Source organism: Anarrhichthys ocellatus, unplaced genomic scaffold (assembly GCF_004355925.1).
Source record: "Anarrhichthys ocellatus isolate YVR2014 unplaced genomic scaffold, GSC_Weel_1.0 scaffold111, whole genome shotgun sequence".
NCBI classification, from domain to species: domain Eukaryota; kingdom Metazoa; phylum Chordata; class Actinopteri; order Perciformes; family Anarhichadidae; genus Anarrhichthys; species Anarrhichthys ocellatus.
The window spans coordinates 112155-131366 of NW_022280141.1; the positions used below are offsets into that span (position 1 = coordinate 112155).

The window sequence follows — 19212 nt, forward strand, 5'->3', positions numbered from 1 at the left end:
ACCCTACACAGACAACAAGGATAGTTATGGTTTGTTGTTTTCCATCTCACTGCCAACTGGGCCCTGGCAGTAAACATGAAGAAAACCAATGTCATGATTTTCCAAAAACGCCCCAGATGTCAGGAGAACAAATACCAGTTTACCATAAACACCAACATGATTGAACATAGTATGAGTTATACCTACCTTGGTATAACCATAACTGCATCAGGGAGTTTCAACATGGCAGTAAATGCACTAAAAGAAAAAGCTCGAAGACCTCTACACGCAATTAAGAGAACATTTTATAATTCTCAAATCTGGCTTAAAATCTTTAACAGTGTCATCCAGCCCATTGTGCTGTATGGTAGTGAAGTATGGGGTCCACTCAGTCATCACAGTTATACCCGCTGGGACAAACATCCAACAGAGTCTCTACACACAGAATTCTGCAGACACATTTTACACGTACACAGAAACACACCAACAAATGCATGTAGAGCAGAACTACGCCGATACCCACTGATCATTAACATTCAAAAGAGAGCACTCACATTCTTCAATCACCTTAAATCCAGCCCCCCAGACACCCTCCACTCCAAAGCCCTCCAAAGCCAAGAGCTGAGCCCAGAGAAGAGTCCCCTATGTCAGCTGGTGCTGAGACTAACTGCCTCCTCTCAGACACACGGGGACCAGTCTCTCAACAACACTGCTCTCCAAACACCAACCAGAGTAAAACACATCATGGCGAGATGTAAAGAAGCACTGGAGCACTGGAGAGAGGAAACTGGGGGCCAAAGCAGACTAGAATGTTATCTGGCCCTAGAGAGAGACTATGAATTGGCAGGGTATCCCTCTACTGTCAGAGATATAAAACAGAGACAGAACCTCACCAAGTACAGGCTCAGTGACCACAAACTGGAGATTGAAACAGGACGACACAAAAAGTCATGGCAACCAAGAGAGAATAGAACATGTGGTCACTGTGGGACCGGTGAGGTTGAGACGGAGATGCACTTCCTCCTAAAATGCAAAACATTCCATAAAATTAGGAACATCTACCTAAACAAATTTGACTCTGTGATTTCAGATTTTAAAAAAAATCTAGTGATATCTCAAAATTAAAAGTCCTCCTAGGAGAAGGAGAGAGGGCAGACCTTGCTGCCCAGTATGTACTAACATGCCACAACCTGAGGGACAGTAGTTGACGCTTTGGCGATGCCGTTCCTGGGCGTTCATGCCAATGGAGCAGATCCGAGTTTGGGTTGAATTGGGAGAGAAACGGAGAGATCTATCTATCCATGGATCTCTCTCTCTCACTTCGCTCCTCCCTTTGCTTCGATGTCGGAGAGCTGCGGTGGCCTACAGGTAACTTGGGAGCAATGGGGGCTCTGTCTCAGACCACTTTTGAGATGTTGTATTAATATTATTGTTATATTAACATTGTTGTGTATTGATGTTATTGGATGTTACATTTTTTTGATGCTTTGGCAATACACTGACGAGCCACAGATGTGGCCAATCTGGCCAATCTTCTGGTGTACGTCCGTTACCTTTTCGAAGGCACGGTGCAGGAAGATTTTTTGTCTTTTTTATCTTGTAAACAAACGCCACGCGCGAGCAAACTGTTCTCTCATTGGTCCGATTTGTATGCGGCTATAAATAGGCTCTGTTGCTTTTTTTTTTTTTAAGGTGTGGGGGATTGGGGGTGCGTGAACCCGGTCGGGATGTAGAAGGGGGTGCGCGGCCTAACAAGTTTGGGAACCGCTGCTCTAAGTCATAAACAAGTCTATACAAGTAGTATAGAATATTGAATAAAGTCATAGTATAGCATGTCATAAAAACGTTATAGTATAGTACATCGTATTCATAGTAGTAAAATGCAAATTGGGTAATCTTTTCTTTCAATCAGAGCAGTGAAACGTGCCACCCAAACAAAAAATAATGAATAGAAAGATTTATTATTTGTCTTAATAACTATGATCCACCAAATAACTCAGTTCAAAACAGTTTTAAGGTCTTAAATCCATCAACTGACTAATTCCCAAACTCAGGTGCAGGTGAGATTTGGGTGTGGCTATAGTTACCATACAGTACACGGGATGCAATATATTAGCATTTGAATATGAATTTGCAAACAGACAGCTTAACAATGTTAAAAGGATAAATTGTGGAGTTACTTGCAACAGCTTAAACTTTTGTTGTGACTTGTTGCATGTATGATTTAAAATATCTGCAATCTGCAAAGCAATAGACAAAATGTTCTTTTGTAATATGCAGTGTTATTTCATGACTGCTAATGGGTCATAATGTGTGGAGTTTTGTGTAAACTGTGCCATGGAAAACATAGTGAACGTTGGACTAGCAAGTAGTGAATTCATAAAAGGAGACATTCTCTGCCCTTAAGAACAGAACAGAATAGAACAGAATGCTGGATGGAACATGTGTGTTCCATGACAAGTTAGAATGTTGACGTGTCATCTTATGTATAGAGCCAGATGGCTTGTGCCAACCTCAGTAACCTCAGTATCTTCAACAACTCAACACCCAGGTAGTAGCCCTGGCTTCTCTGAGCCAATGCTGACGGTGAGTGTTTGAACTGTGGAGCTGACACAGTCGCGCTCTTGAGTTCTGCATGGTGACAGGAGTCAGCATGTGGGGCAAGCCGCAGGCTGCCGTCAGCATTGTGTAAAGATGGTCGACCAGTCTTCAATGCTACCTGGGAGCAGGTAAGAAACCAAACTCATGTCGTGTAAACCAGTAGCATATCTGACCTGTAACTTTGGATTCAGAATAGACTTTGACTGCTACCACTTTTCGTAATTTGGCTCAGGATGTTCGGTGCCACCAGTGATTTTAGGATTACCAAATCCCTCCTTTAATATCAAGTTGTTAACATTGATTATTTACTGAGAGTAAAGTACAGTAAAACTTAGAGAGCTTTGCTTATAGGAGTGCTATTTTGAAATTGTACAATCATACAGTTGTAAAATAATTAACGATCTAAAATGTTGGGATTTACTCTAACCTCCTACATTAGGACAGTGTTGTTATGCTCTCATTCACTCACAACTCTCTCTAGCTCTCGCTCTCTGGCTCCTACTCCATCAGCTGACAGTGGGCGATTTCGCCACGGCTTCCCTCAGACAATCATATATTTCCCGTCAAAATTTAAAGATCTGTTGTCTTCTCTGCAGTCAGTTGTCATTTCAGAATCGATGTGACCCTCCTCCCCATTAAGTCCTGCATGCGTGTGGGGCAAGCCACAGGCTGCCGTCAGCGTTGTGCAAAGATGGTCGACCAGTCTTCAATGCTACCTGGGGGCAGGAAGCCTGCGTGCCGGTCTGCCTCAGAGCTCACTTCAAGCTTCCGGTGCGTCCGATGTAGGATGCTGTGGTAAGATACTCACACCAAACTGCTGTAAAATAATTAACTAACTATGTAAAATGTTGGGATTTACTCTAACTTCCTACATTAGGACAGTCTTTGTTTGCTCTCATTCACTCACTCTCTCTGGCTCTCACCAATAAAAAAAAAGTCAGAGTTTAGCATATCAATCAAAGTAATAAATAAGACATAGTATAGAATGTCAAAAAAGTAATAGTACAGTATGCCCAAAATAGTCATAAAAAAGTCGTAGTATAGTATGTCGAAAAAAGTGATAAACGGTCATAGTATAGTATGTCATGTTATCATTATTACTGACTTTGCTTCTTCACCGGAGTCTCTGTGCTTTCTCACCTCGCAGGTTTCCGTGGATCCTGGTGATACCTGGACCCTGGTCTGGCCTCCTGCCGTGGTTCTGTCATATGCATTGAATGTGTTGTAACTCCGTTATGTTGTTCATTCTGTACACATGACATCTATTGCACTTCTGTCCATCCTGGGAGAGGGATCCCTCCTCTGTTGCTCTCCCACAGGTCTCTCCCTCTTTTCTCCCCGTTAAAGGGTGTTTTTTGGGGGAGTTTTTCCTGTTTCGATGTGAGGGTTCTGGGACAGAGGATGTCGTATGTGTACTGATTGTAAAGCCCTCTGAGGCTAATTTGTAATTTGTGATTTTGGGCTGTACAAAAATAAATTGAATTGAATTGAATATGTCGAAAAAACTGTGTTGAAAACGTCATTAAAAAAAGTGATAGTATAGTATGGCAAAAACGGTCATAGTATATAGTATGATGAAAAAAATCATAATATAGAATGTCGGGAAAAGTCATAAAAAAGTCAGTATAATATCTCAAAAAAAGTAATTGGATAGTATGTCGAAAAAAGTCATAAAGAATCATAGTATGTTGAAAAAAGTAACAAAAAAAGTCATGGCATACTATAGCATCAATTTATCAAACTTATCACATTCTAGCAAGACGTTTAAGATGTACAACATCACGTATTTCTAGCCATTTTTCTGTCTTCTCTTGAGATGTTTTATTTACTTTTACTATATCTCCTATTCTGCCTCTGATAAGCCTTGCTTAAAGGGCACCAATATTACACAGAAATGTCCATTTACTTCACAAGGAATCATACTCTGCCTATGAAAACCGCTGATGTCTTTTGTATCTCCGGGTTAGGGTTAAAGATTGAGACTTCTGACATTTGACAAAAGATCAGCGTCAAAAACTGCCGGCCGTCAAGTTGAAAGACGATGGCATTTAACAGGCAGGTAGAACCTAATCAGAATGCTGTTGAAATGCATTGTGGGAATGGTGATATCCAATGTTTTTGACTCATTCTGGGGATTAAAAGTCAGGATATCTCAGCCTCTGCTGCTTTGATTCTTACCGTTCTCTCTTAAAAGTCACCCAACATTATGAAAGTACAGTAACTCTTTAACGTGCAAGACACAGCTTTTTCTCATGGCTAAGTAATTATGCCTCTTCTGGATTGGAAAAATCACATAACCCCCCCCTTAAGAAATAGGGAATATTCAAGCGAGCTGCCCTTCAATCATCCGTGAATGTCTATGAGATGCCTTTTCTATTTGTTGATCACACAATGACCTCACCGTCCTCATCCACCTCCTCAATGATGGCATCCAACTCCTCCCTCGACGGGTTCTGGCCCAGCATCCTCATCACCTGGCCCAACTCCTTGGTGCTGATGTCACCGCCACCGTCGGTGTCGAACATGTCGAAGGCGGCCTTGAACTCTGGACGAGAGAAGGAAATAGATAAAAATTCGTAAAACTCTAAACTGGCAAAACTTAGGTAGGCAGGTTGTAAAAATCAATCGATGGAATTACCAAGAAAAACTTCCATGAACCCCTTTTTTATAGCTGCTCATTCATTGATCTGCCGCTCCTCTTGGAACCAGCTTTAGTATAGGGGAAGACATCAAGTGTAATCCACCAATTAATTGAAGTAATTAGTAAATAATGAAGGACTGACCTGCAATCATCTCCTCGGTCAGGAAGGAGCGGGCATCACTTTGGGCGTCAGTGGGCTTCAGAGAGACGAATGGAAAAAGGTGGGAGATTAACAGGAGAGGTGATTAGAAAGGGAGACGTTATTAGTTGTATTCACCAGCAGCTGCATAATGACATGTCATTAATAAAATGTGATTGTGGCAGAGTCAAAGAGGATAACAGCGTCTTCATCAGGACTCAGCCACTCACACAATCACCCACATTTGGATTCTGCTGCTTCAGGTGCTATCATAGACAAAGTGACAGCCAAGGACTGGAAATCGCCTCATGTCAGGTAAGAACTCATGTTTAATCCTCTGGATCTGAGACGTAACATAATGATATTTCTCTGTCGTGTGAAAGTACAATGTTTTCCTCTGAAGTAGAAGTACACAGTAAGTAGCAGGCTATACAAGTGCTTTCTGGGCATTTGGATTAGTTATTTGGGGACACAATGAGTTAGAATAGTAACATGATTCAATGTAATTTATTTCTAAACATCATAATATGTCTATAGCTGTTCAGGGCTCTTTTAGTTTGCCTAACGATAAAGTCTGACTCTGGTGTTTTTCCCTGACACAGAGTGTATTTCACCGATGTTTCGACGCAACTATGTCACGGCAGGTGTATCGCCGAGGACCCAGGAAGTGGACGTAGTGTAATAAGCAACAACATCTGCATAGGGAGGAGGTCAGGCTGGATGGGAGGGTCGAAAAACACCGTACTTTCACCCATGAGACCGCTGTCCGAGTTCCGAAAAGTCAACGTAGACTTATTTGTCACATAACTTCAATACTTTAGTAACCGCCACTTCTGAAGTCATTTTAACCACAATCTTTTCCTAAACCTAACCAAGTACTTTTCTTGCCTAAACAGGTTATGCACTGCAGGGAATTGTGCAGGTGCACTGATCGCTCATGTTGCTGGACATTTCATAAGAAAACACAAAAAACTAACATAACCTTTTGTGAGAAATCATATGATCTGTTGTAGGAAGATATGTTGCTGAATTAAATTGAGTTGTATTCCCCAGTAAATGCTGTATCCTGGTCCACGGTAGTCCAGGAGGACAGTCAATTATTTCCCCTCTCTCCCAGTTTGCTCGACAGAACCTCATCAATAACCGCAATATATAGAAGGCCACACAAGCCCACCCATTAGTTCACTGTAAAACTATTTGGGAGAGGATTAGAGAGGGATTTTCTCAAGGTGAATGTCCTAAATTAGGACACTCGGAGAAGGCAGCAGGTCTTCTCACTTTACTCAGCTGCGCGCTTCCTATCTTTAGTAACGCAGATCTAAATATCAAACAAAATCACATCAGTCTTTAAACAAACAGCGAAGAGGACGTAAAAGAAGAAACAGCACTTGTAAAGAAATCCATCTGATAACCCAGCTGTGCTGCACATGAGGACTTGCTGGGTGACCGTGTGGTTCGAAGAATATCCATCTTCTGCCATCTGGTTTTTATCCTCATCGGCTGACAACAAAAGCAAATCCTCAAAATTAAATTTCCGTCTTGTTTACCTCCTTCTTAGTTTTCGGTTTCTTACCATGGCAGCTGGCTGTGCTGAACAGACAACAGTAAGAAACGGCAGACGTCGGGGAAGGTTTTCCTGCAACACAGTTCAGGCGGCTTTACTCCCCCCATAAGTACCCTCTCATCCCGCTACACTTTTCCTGAAAATGATCAGGATTGGGCAAGGGGCCCCCCTCCTCAGACAAGAGACAGCCAATCAAATCCGACTTTAGTTTGTGCCCTCGTACAATCTCTTGACGGACATCCCCTTGTGTGGCACTCTCCCCAATCCCCCATATTTAGATAACAGACAAGCTTAGTGAGATTTATTTTAAAAAAAAGAAAAGAAAACACAGTGCAGGCAGCTGGAGGCTATTTTGGCAGAGGATCAACTGAGCATCTCTGTGCAGACGGGCACTTGATTTCACATGCTGGATCAGGAGTGCACGCTCACACACACAACACTAGCACTAACACACACACACACACACACACACACACACACACAACCACCTACCAGCATGCATAGATTCTCTGTCCCTTTCACAGTGTCCGTTAACACATCTATCTGCCCGTCTCCCTGTCTTCACTGCTGCGGACTTGCCCTTGCACTTATGACATCTGTAACTTAAGAGGCGGTCAAATGTACTTATGATCCCACACAACTGTCCCCTATTTTACCTATTGGTTTATCTCCCCGTCAACAAGTAAACAAACAATACCCTCTAGACCAGGGGTTCCCAAACCTTTTCATGCGACAGCCCCCGAATCAGCATTATGGCCGGGGGGGGGGGGGGGGGGGCCTTTTCCAAGAAGTATTTAAAAACCCATTGACGATACTTCGACAAATGTTAAAAATAATGAATAAATAACACATCAATCATTCCATTAGATTCAATATTTCTGTTTTCCATTAAAAGCATTGTTTGTCAGTTCAGTTGAACAACATGCATTGTGTGCGTGTGTGTCTATCTTGTCAGGTGAGTTAGCATTAGCTAGCTCGCTAGATGCACGCAACTAACTTTTAGCTTAATTTCAGTAGCAGAGCAGCTGCTGTGATGAATGTTTGACTGAAAGATGGTTATGGCAAATAAGAGTCCGATGTCATATATTGTTATAAATTATATTTTATAATCATAATAATTATTATTGTTGTTCTATTTTTTAAATAAATACACACACACACACACACATACATATATACACACATACATATATACACACACACACACACACACACACACACACACACACACACACACACACGCACACACGCACACACGCACACACGCACACACGCACACACGCACACACACACAAATTGAAACACAACAGAACCACAACAAAACTACTTGGTTATGTTCAGGCAACAAAACCACTTAGTTTGGGTAAATTGGCTTAAATTAAGTATGTTTGTTATGTTATTTCAGTTGAGGATGTAAATTAAAATAAGTCAAATTTTGGTTTGCCGGCACGGTGGCGCAGTGGCTGCGTCAGGATGGAGAGCTGAAGGATTACTTATAGGTTATTACTATTCTTCTTGAGGAGCGTGAATGTCTGAGCCAAATTTCAATCCATGGAGTAGTGGGTGAGATACTTTACTTAGAACCAAAGTGGGGAACTAACAGACATCCCTTGCGTGGGTTACAAAACGAACACTATAAATAGAACCAAGAATGAGGAGTTTTATTCGTGTGTTAGATGCACTCTAATATCAAATGTACACTCGCAAGGATTCCTTTTCCACTTTAGACAACCAGGTCAGCTGACAGACGTGCCAATCCGAGAGTCTCTGCTGTTCTTGGTCGACAGTGGAATTTTAAGCAGTAAGGCTCTCAGTTTCTCAATTCTTTCACTGGAAATCTATTTATGCTCGGCGAACTGTCTCATTGGCATGGAAACAGCAGCTGTGGTATAGCTGTCATGCAGAATATGTGCGTAATATGGGGCAAAGTAGTGTGTTGTATAAGGCATTAAATGCATTATGTATTTTATTTATAACAAATACTGTGGAGCAATTATTTGAGCCGGCATGACTAAACTGGTCTCTAACATTTCAGTCTGCTATAACAGAAAAACCCAAACCAGTTAACCAGTCATTAAGATGTTACAAATGAAAGCAGCAGTGGGGTTAACCTGCTCTCAGCATTTAGATTCTACCAGCACTCATGCTCTCCTGTTCACTTCCTTTCCCCTCCTCTTTTCTCCCTTGTCCCATTATATCCATCACACTCCGCACCTTTTATTCCCGCCCCTCTACACAACACTCCTTTTTTTTTTTTTAAACACCCTTCCACTATTCTCCACGTTTTAATCCTCACCATCTCCTCTTTCCATCTTAGCCTCCTCTCACCCCTCTCTGTCATCACCCCTGCCTTCCCCCTTAGGGTCACAGTGCAAGTTCAGCTTCCATTCCGTCCAACTTATGTCACCGCCTTCATTGACTGACAGCACCAGCTGATGCTCTGCCCGGCTCAAGGCTTTTCTCTGGTTAGGTTAGAGAAAAACGTTTTGAAGTGTGAGGTGACTTTGGTTTGCAGAGAGGGAAATCTCTTGTCCTTTTATTCTTTGTTCTCTTTCTTTGTTCTCCTCTTTCCACCTTCTTCTCCTCTATACCTCCTTCTATTCCTGGACATTCTCCGGGGGAGCAGCTGAACCATGCAGACAAACACACCCTATATAAGGCTGGGGGTATGCCGTCGCTCCTCCCCCTCGGGCCCTCTATCCTTTATCCTGATCCCTCCTTCGCTTCTCGTGCCTCTCGCTGCCCTTCTGTCCCGTCACTCACACTCACCCTTCCAGCTCCTCTATGCCAACAACCAAGTCATTCTAAGTCAAACCATGTTAAATGTTGAAGAAGGTGGTTCTGGGTGTCTTTTAAAAGCGTACAATCTCCAGCAGTATTCATTATTCAAATTGCAAAACAATTATTTGCAAATATGGATACAGAAAAATATTGTTGTGGTGTGTCCTCTTTAAATACCCTGTGGTTGTACACTGTAAAAAAAATCCATGTGGTTCAACTTAAAAACGTAAGTACAATTGCTGCCTTAAACTTTCAAGTCAAGTCAAATTGGATTTACAATTTGTTTCAACTCATCACTTTGAGTTTACTTTAGCTTTGGATTGCCCTTTGTAAGTTCACATGAATGTATAGTACGAGTTTATTCAACTTAGCAATGCAAGTTAAAAAGATAAGATTATTTTGAACGCAGGACTTACACTTGTAACAGAGTATTTCTTCCACCACTGTCAACAAGGCTAATTCATGTCACTAAAATTGTTCTTCGGATGTTCGCAAACTCCTTTCTAGTCATCTATGAACAGCCTGTGCTCAAATTGAGGGTGACTTTCCTGCTCTAGTAGAGAGGCAACAAACTTCTTACTGTCATTATACAACCTATAGGACATGTTATTCCATCTTCACATGACTACACAACGATGTCGACTTTGCCGTTGAGGTCATTTTAAAAAAAAGAAAAGAAAATTCCTCAATGCATCAGAGGGCCTACATAATATCTGACAACACAATTATGTTAAAATCTATACACGTAACCACAGTTTTGCATTAAGGAAATACATAATGTCTTACGTCACACATCCTGATGACGTCTGATGGATCTTCGGCTATGTAATGTGGCAGGCCAAGCAAAGCAGCAGTCCTCATTTCATTTGTGTCCTACAAGACCGAGAAATATGCAGTGAGATGACAATGTTGTAGCACACATAGCATCAATTTACAAATAATCAGCAACCCCTTACATCTTTCTCAAGACAGTTCAAAATGTCTTTGAGTGCCTGCTTCTTTCCAGACATGGTTGCAGCTTTGTAGACCTCCAGCAGTCTTGGGACCAAGCCATCAAGTCCGTCAAGAAAACACTCGAGAAGGTCTGTGGTGACGACTCTCTTGAATTCTGCCCTTATCTGAGGAGACGCAAACAGATAGTAAACACTAGTCAAACAACATTTCTGAATAGGACACGCAGTTTACACAGTATGACAAGCAGTGCGACTGCCTACCTGTCTCTCAAGGAACAGAGCTGGCCATCTGGAAAGGACCTCTGCGACGAGTGGCTGATCTCCAATAATCTCTTTTCGGCGCTGGGAACGTAGCTGTCATCAGGTGTTCCACCAGCTGGTGATCAGGGTCTTTAAGCATTTCCACCTCCAACATCTTTCGCTTTGCCTCCATGTTTTCAGAACTCTGTCCTTCTGGTGGATCTGGACAGTAGTTGACCTCACCATTCTTTGACTTCTTAACACATTTCCCCTTTGCAAATGTCCTTTTAAATGAAGAAAATATTGTTTTATCTTGCTTGGTGCTGAAAAATTACAAAGTTCACAGCGAATTTTAGCAACTGGACTGCTTACTTTCTTGTGCTCCTTTATATGCTGCGTAAATTCCACATGGGATTAGAGATATGTTAGACAGTTTGGGTATATACAGCTGAAACCCCGTCTTCCACGTCCATGATTGTCTTTGTAATGACTCACAATTGTTTTTTCATTGTATGAGGCAAAACTGCAGAACCTACAACTCCACTTCATCAACAGCAACCAAACTCAATGAATGAACCATCGGCACCTGAAACACAGAAAATCAATCAATATAACATGATATAGCAAAACCTTTAGTCATATGAACTGCAAACTTCATTAAGAGAGTAAAATGCACACAATAATCAGAGAACAATGAGCTTCTAATCAATTTATGATCTTTTTTTAAATTTATTTAACCTTTATTTAACCAGGTAAAATCAATTGAGAACCAATTCTCATTTTCAATGATGACCTGGCCAAGAGGCAGTAGCACAGTCCACACAAGTTACACAAACAACACAGATACAATACAGTATGACAAACAATGGAAAAATGACTAAAAACAACCTAGATAAAATAATAAACACTATGTACAAAATAAAAGGCAGATTACTGGATGTTATTTGTAAAAAAATGGAAGAAAGAAAGAGAAGTGAGGGCTGGTCAGCAAGTACAGCAGTCAACTATAACTTGTTGCAGCTTATGTTTGAACATGTTGAGAGAGGTGAGAGCTGTTAGTTTGAGTGGCTTACGATCCGAGGTAGTTTCCATAACCTATGGTGAGTTTTTTAAATTAACAAAATCATAAGAAACTGAGGGAATTCATGAGCAGGAATGACATTAAAATAACTTGACCTGTGTTGGAAAGTCCCGTGGTGGGGGAGATTTAAAAAAAAGCTTGAGTGGCGCGAACACAGATAGCTCGCTAAAGTACGCTACTAGCTAACTAGCTAGCGAGCTAATTATCTTCACAACCATGTAGGTTAAGCCACACCATGTGCGCTGAGTTACTTAGCTAGTTCCCGTTTTCGAGTGGCCGTGTTTAGCCAAAAGCAGTTTAAGAAGCCAGCCAGCAGAAATTTAAACAGATTAAAATATTCAATTTAATTAGGTTTCAAATGTACTAACTTAGCTACTGACATTTTAGCCAGACAACAAATAGTCCATAAGCTTACCGCAGCCAACTGTCTGGAGACCGCCATGTTGCTAAACGTCGGCTAAGTTACATTGAGAAGCTGCCCAAAAACATTAGCTTATTTAAATTACTTTTTTCTAAATGCCCTCTGAAACATTCTTGATAGGACTTCGTACACTATTGTTCATTAACCTTATATCGTGTTCAGGTCCAATTAGACCGGTTATGAGGATTTACACGGCTCAAATATGACCATTAAAAACGAACTTTAACGCTAGACTGTTTGCCATATTGGACCAACTGCATTACACTTTAAGCGTTATGCATTTACAGACAATATAATAACATGACAGCAGATACTTTCTATACATTTACGAATTGGGTTGACTGATATTGCTGACGCATCCACTCACCTCACTTCGCCTTTGTCCTTCCGAGCCGTCGCGCCGCTTGTCAATGGTCGGTTGGTTGACGTTCATCGTCTCGCTGGCTAACCATATTCATCCGCCGCTTGGTTCGCTGAACCGACGTACTGCGTGGTCAGGTTCAGGTCACGTTCGTGATCCGGCTGCCAAAACGTATTGGTCCGCCACGTGGCTTAGGTTAGTTCGCCGTCTGGTATTTACATAGGTTGGTGACGCAGCTGAGCAGACAGACAGCTTGCGACCTGCTGCGGCACCCACCTGTCACTCAAAGCGGCCACGCTCTCGATTATGCATAACTTTCAGCCTCAATATAATTGAAATGTATTAGCTATATACAAGTCACCTCTGTACAGTTCATGAAGGGGCAAATTAACTGAAGAGACCAAGAAGATACGTTTTTTTTGTAGCAAGCTGTATGCATTTGTATTTCTGCTTAGAAGTTAGACAATTTAACATGGGGGTCCTATGGAAATTGAATCGCTTTTAAAGCCTCGAGTGGCCGTTTGAGGAACTGCAGTTATTGGCACTTGTTTTAGACTGTTAGACATAGCCATACTTATAACTCACAGTATTCAGTTCATTTAACTTCTTGAAATTTACATTTCATTGAACTGGCTTAAATACCTGAGTTGGAGTACCGAAAACTTATACAATTGAGTTCAAATTGTATAAATCATCATGATAAGTTGAAGTAAATGACAGAAAGAAGTTAACATGACTTATTGTTCAAATCCTTTTTTACAGTGTACCCAGTACAACCTGAAAAGCAGTGGGGGGTCTTTTCACACCCTTAACCCATGTACGACTGACTTGTGATAGATCGCCTGTGCATTAGGTGCAAAGTTGTGCAGTGACACACAAGTGTGTGTGTGTGTGTGTGTTTCCAGTTCGACTGTGTATTGGGTTAGAGAGAGTGAGGCGATTGTGCTGTGTGGACGCTATGACAGGGACTTCTTGGTGCACTCAGACGTACCTCGTGAACTCTGAGAAACTCATCTTTTGTTGTAAACCTTACAGACCGCCAGGGGATCTTCTTTTTGTTGTTGTTATTACTCATTAAATTAAATTATTGTAATTTGACCATATGGACTTAGTGTGGTACATCCCAACCAAAAGATATCCATCATGGTACCATGTAGCATCCCGTTTTAAAGGAATCAAAAATCAAATTGAATCGTGACCTTAAAATCAAAAGTCACATCCAAATGTGGATTTGGAAAATCGCGACAACCTTATCAGTATCAGACCGCGAGGGGCATTGACCAGCCGAGTTTGGAGTGAGACCGGGTTGCTGACTGGAGGGTTGAGCACTGCTCCCCACAAAGGTTGGAGCCCTATTTGGGGATCGCCCTCCGCAGTTTGGCCTTGTTGGTCTGTGAGAGCCCCCCATACCAAGCCAGAAACGAGAAGGCCAAGAGGCTCGCTATAGATGTGAAAGCTGTGTAGGATGGAAGGGGCTACATTCAGGTTCTGTGTTTCGTTGAAAGTCAGCAACACTGTTGATGGTGTTCCAGAGGTATACTTGTAGCTGCTTAGCCTCTTTATGTCATCTGTGTGACAGGCACAACGGTTTAAATTGGGTTTTGTTTTTAGACTTGTTGTGGTATTGTTTAAAACATGACTATGCATCAGTGTGGATCAGGCCTAATTCCTGCTGTCTTGGGGGCAGAGAAGAAGCGCTAACCTCTGCACTGCATTTACTAGTCTTCAACACCGGGGGTCAGTCTGACCCTTCACTTACTCAGAAGATGCTTCTCGTCGTTTCCTCGCTCCTCGCATGGTTTCCTCCATGCATCCCCGGGAGGGACTAAGACGCAAGGAAAGGACCCAAGTGAGGGAAACGGGGATGCAATTAAGAGACTTGAGAAGTACCCCAGGGCCCTGTTTCACAAAGCAGGTTCAGTGACAGCTCTGAGTTAGATAACCCTGAGTTGAGGGAAACAGAAGGAGCTGTAACTTAAACTCTGGGTCAATTGCCATGGTAACTGACTCTGTGAACCTAACCTGCTGGCAGGTTTTCTTTAAGAAAAGCTGCCACTCTACAGAGCCAGAGACACTGTTTTATTTCCTCATTCATTCAGTCTGTATTGAAGGTTTACTGTATGTCAGAATCCAAATCAAGGTTAGATAATAATATGTTACTCATTTCTTTGAACAGCTTTTCACACTCGGAAAAATAATAAATATGTCCTCCTTCCTTATTTTATTATAATTTGTAACGCTGTGCCTTTGTGCATGCAGTAGATGTCAACTGTAACCGATGGAATATAACTCCTATAATGTTGGAGATTTATATTTCTGAGGGAGCAGGATCGTGGAGCAGCTGCAGAATGTAGTTTGAAAGGGATTTTTAAAAACATATTCTGAAGGTGTTTCAACATAATTTCAGTGACTGTGTTTTGATTTGCCACATTTGTTAAAGTAGCTGAAATAAAGCCACCGAATGATGTTGAGCCAAGATCCAAATAGATCCATCTATTCTAATTAAGATCATAGTCATGTGTCTGTCTTTGATCTGTATGTTTTTATATCTTCAATTGTATTTTTCATTTTCAGTTGGCCTCTGTGTTTTGTCCTCCTCAGATTAAAGATACAAATACATGTTGGGTCTATATGAAATGGAAAGTTTAAGCACAGAAGGTAATCACGACAACCATACTGTACGAGTATGTCCCAAATTCCAGAATAACTGTCTTAGTATACTGTTTTTACTGTTATATACATTAAAAAAAATCGACATACTCAATAGGTGTCCTGGTGCAATTGGGATTTGTCACTGCCCGTTAAATTATTAGATTTAATACCAAAAAAAGCCAGTTTCCAGTTTCCAGTGTTCATTAACGACATAACTATGAAGGCAAATAAATGGCAAAATCCGGTGTTTAAAAAGGGTCCTGCACGTGCAACTCAAACAGCCGCACTTAAATGTCAGTGATTACAATTCTCGTCTTTGGATTGGTCGAATATCACTCTGACAGGAAATGTGTAATATTGTTTGAGAAATATAATGATTTTTTTAAATGTGCTCTTTCTTGCATGGACACAGAACACGTTCCTCTTGGTATCTAATGAACTAATCCATCACATGGAGAATGTGATTCATCAGCAATCATACAGGTGCGTAAGAGCGCGTTGAGACGCTCCATGGTTCCACATCTGCAGCGCACTCTATTAAACACCTATGGCAATTTAGATGATGCACATACAGGTAACGGAGAAGTGTGGACTTTTTGTACGTAGAGATTACTGTATATAAAGGGGTCGAGGAAGAGGATGATTTGAACAACACATGTCATTCAGCTCAAAATGCAAACAGCACTTATGTTGACAGCCGTGGGGGCGCACAACCTCACTGGACAGTGCGACTGGTTCAGCGAGGAGAACCTAACCGAGCCGCGCGTAACCGAGCGGCTGGACCCAGCCGGCTGCCTCTTTCTATCCATACTGCCCCATGGCCAGGCAGTTCCGGCGCTGGTGTGGATTTTCGTGTTGCTGACTCTCTTCTCGTTTCTGGTTAACGGACTCACCCTGTTTGGACTCGGGCGGTCAGAGGACCTCTCCTGGGAGCCGTGCGTTGCTTTTTAAGAACCTGATTCTGAGCGACCTCTTGCAGACCGTCACTTTCGGCCCGGCGGTCATCCACTCACTCGTCCAACGCCGGACGATGGCGTTCAGCGCCTGGTGTAACGTCCAGTACTTTGTGGGGACCGTCAGCATCTTCTCCAGCCTTCTCACCATCACGAGCATGGCACTGGAGCGCTACGTGTACGTGTGCCACGCCATCCACTACTTGGTCATCCTCACTCAAATGCGCCGGCGGCTGGCCTTGGCCCTCATCTGGATCTACTCCATCTCCCTCGGCACCATCAACGTGATGTTGTTGCACATGAGAGGGCAAAATAATGAGCAGGTCACCCGTGGGCTACTGTGCGAGCCGGACATGGTGGAGCAACACATGGGCTTCCCCCGTGCCTCTGCCGTCTTTCGCAAATGTGTGGGCTCCATCACGCTGCTGGTCTGCCTGCTGGTCTACGCGTTCTCCTACCTGAGGATGTACCAGGACGCGCGCAACGCGAGGATGCCGTTCAACACGGTCAACACCAAAGCGCGCAGGACCGTGTTGTTCTACTGCGGGATGCTTCTCCTGCAGCTGCTACCGCTGCTGCTCAAAGTCGCCTCGGACGCGCTGTGGAAGGTGGAGGGCACCGCGGCCAAGGTGGCGCTGCCGGAACCTATCCCCTCGGACACGGCGGTCGTGCTCCACATGTCGTTGTTGGTAATGCTTTTAGTGCCACCGCTCATCAACCCGGTGGTCTACAGGCTGAGAAACGCGGAGATGAGGCGGGCGATGCACAGCCTGTTCCGGTGGAGGATGGCGTGGAGGGGCGCGGATGCGCGCTTGGAGGCGGAGATGAGACTTGGATACATTGTGCCTCACAACTGAGCTCAGGTGGTGTAGACTGAGCTCAGTGACCATTATGATGTTTATGTTGATGCAAGCAGGCTGGAACGGACCCATTGTGACTCAGACGCTACCCAGCGAGCATTTTTCCGTTGAAAAGACGTTAAATAAACTAATTCAGTCACCGATGAAAAGATGTTTAAAAGTGGTTCAAAAGTGAAAGTTGTTTCACCGACTATTTGAGGATTAAACGTTCACATTTAGAACATATTTCACCGGATTTACAGCAGAGGATTCTTTCATCCTCAACTTTGTGCAAATCATAAAGTATATCGTTATTTTATATCAGGGGTAGTCAATTAACATTCAACAGGTCCAGTTAGAGATAATTTCCTCAAGCAAAGGTCGAGAACATCACAGTAATGTTTATGATTTAGTGCCATACATATTGAAGTAGCCCAATAGTTGTATCAATAAATGTGTCAACAACTGACTGTCAAATCAAATAAAGAAAGTTATATTGAATAATATCTCAACAATATTTATTGTCAGATTTCAAATGTAACTGGATGAATACTGACATAATCTAATCATAAATACATGTTCTTCTCTCGTTTCAAGTAAAATAAGGATTAAAGAATAAATTACATAACAGAAAGCTTTTGAAAATGTTTATCTTAAAATAAAGTACTTAATTAAGAAAAGGGACTTTAACTGAATTGTCTTTGCCTTGCTGCTTCAAATTCAGTTTATTCAAGTAATTGTCAACCAACAAATCCACGATATTATATTCTTCTCATCTTCTAATAAGAGAAATTTATGTGTAGGGACTTATTTATAGCAGCATTTATAGGTAGGTAAAGCGCTAAAATATAAGCGCTCCGTCAAAATGTAATGATTCTGGTTTTAGGTTTTAGGTCCAGGGTCCGGATACAACATCGTCCGGGTCCGGACTAGGACCGCGGTCCGCCTATAACGCTGTGACCCCTGTTTTAGACACTTAATAAGAAACCATATCCACATTTCTCATTTGAAAGCCAATATTGCAAATGTTCCCACCGTTCATGCTGTGTTGAGGAATTTCATGTACACATTTAAATGTCTCTTGATTGAATCGAAAAATGTAATCAAAATGGCCTTAACTGCAGCCGAAACAAAGTGACACAAGGTAAAACAAACGTCTCTATGTATTTTAACCACTGTTGACTTTTCAACTGCAATGATACCTGTGTCTTGGTGTCCTCATATAGTATTTATTTGTTGTTGTTGTTGTTTTATATGGTCCATGTGTTTGAAATAAAGTTGAATATATCTGTTGGCTAAATATATTATCTCTTTACTAGCACCACTAATGCTCCCTTATTAACATGTTATATCTCATTTCGATTGATCAACCTCCACAGTCCTCCCAAAGTTATTTTGACGTAATCAATTACATAATTGCAGGGGATTGGTTGGAGACAACATTCACGTAGAAGCCAAGTTTTCTTTGTTTTTGTTTCTTAACAGGTTGAGAGAGAAAAATGAATGGCAATACAAAGTAGGTGGGAATACAGATGATGCTTTCTAGGGTGTTCATTCATTTCTTTGTGATGGTAATCTTTGTGTCTCCTCAAAACCTTTTTTTCCCCACAGTCAATGCTGCCGTTAATTCTGAAATGCCAGTCTCACAACATATACTGTGATGAAAAGGGTTGCCTTAGTGTCTGAACAGGCAATTTAAACATTTAAATCCTGGTCAGCCAGCATACATCGCACAAATAAGCTATGTGAGTTACAGGCAGCACTTGATTTAAGCTATATATTTGAGATATATTCCACGGTACAACGCCTCAATGATTCAAACACAACCCAGTTCATGCTCGGCTATCTCGATATACCATTACACTAGAGTTCAGGTGTACAGAAACACAGGATTGAAGGTCCTGTGCCTGTCTTTGGATGATATTGCAGCTGAAGAATTCAAACGAGAACTGCAATACTTCCTCTTCTAAGTTATACTTCTTTATGATATATGATACGGCACAAACC

The 19212-nt window shown here is 42.0% G+C and overlaps 2 protein-coding genes across 3 annotated transcripts in view; one reads left to right on the forward strand and one right to left on the reverse strand.

Annotated features, from left to right (window-relative positions):
- The window catches only part of LOC116399420 (troponin C, skeletal muscle-like), a 33687-nt gene extending 20905 nt beyond the window's left edge, over positions 1-12782 (reverse strand). Inside the window, exons 1-7 of one of the 2 annotated variants that reach the window (XM_031876571.1) lie at positions 12768-12782; positions 11271-11484; positions 10920-11182; positions 10662-10823; positions 10492-10578; positions 5364-5418; positions 4982-5125 (exon numbers count right to left, since the gene is read on the reverse strand). In XM_031876571.1, coding sequence (XP_031732431.1) covers positions 4982-5125; positions 5364-5418; positions 10492-10578; positions 10662-10715 — 340 coding nt within the window. In that variant the 5' untranslated portion in view covers positions 10716-10823; positions 10920-11182; positions 11271-11484; positions 12768-12782. Of the gene's footprint in view, positions 1-4981; positions 5126-5363; positions 5419-6933; positions 7035-10491; positions 10579-10661; positions 10824-10919; positions 11183-11270; positions 11485-12767 lie in introns of those variants that run through there. The other variant, XM_031876572.1, reaches the window with a different exon arrangement.
- A 3318-nt stretch (positions 12783-16100) lies between these two features.
- On the forward strand, positions 16101-17223 carry LOC116399413 (olfactory receptor 14J1). The gene is made up of 2 exons (XM_031876562.1): positions 16101-16253; positions 16393-17223. The coding sequence occupies exons 1-2, from the start codon at positions 16101-16103 to the stop codon at positions 17221-17223; spliced, it is 984 nt and encodes a 327-aa protein (XP_031732422.1).
- Positions 17224-19212: the final 1989 nt, after the last annotated feature.

Bases quoted from the DNA above. Each gene is read 5' to 3' on its own strand.
- LOC116399413 (XM_031876562.1), top strand. From the start codon at position 16,101: ATGTTGACAGCCGTGGGGGCGCACAACCTCACTGGACAGTGCGACTGG. The intron at 16,254-16,392 runs GTGTGGATTTTC...GACCTCTTGCAG, and splicing joins GCCAGGCAGTTCCGGCGCTG to ACCGTCACTTTCGGCCCGGC.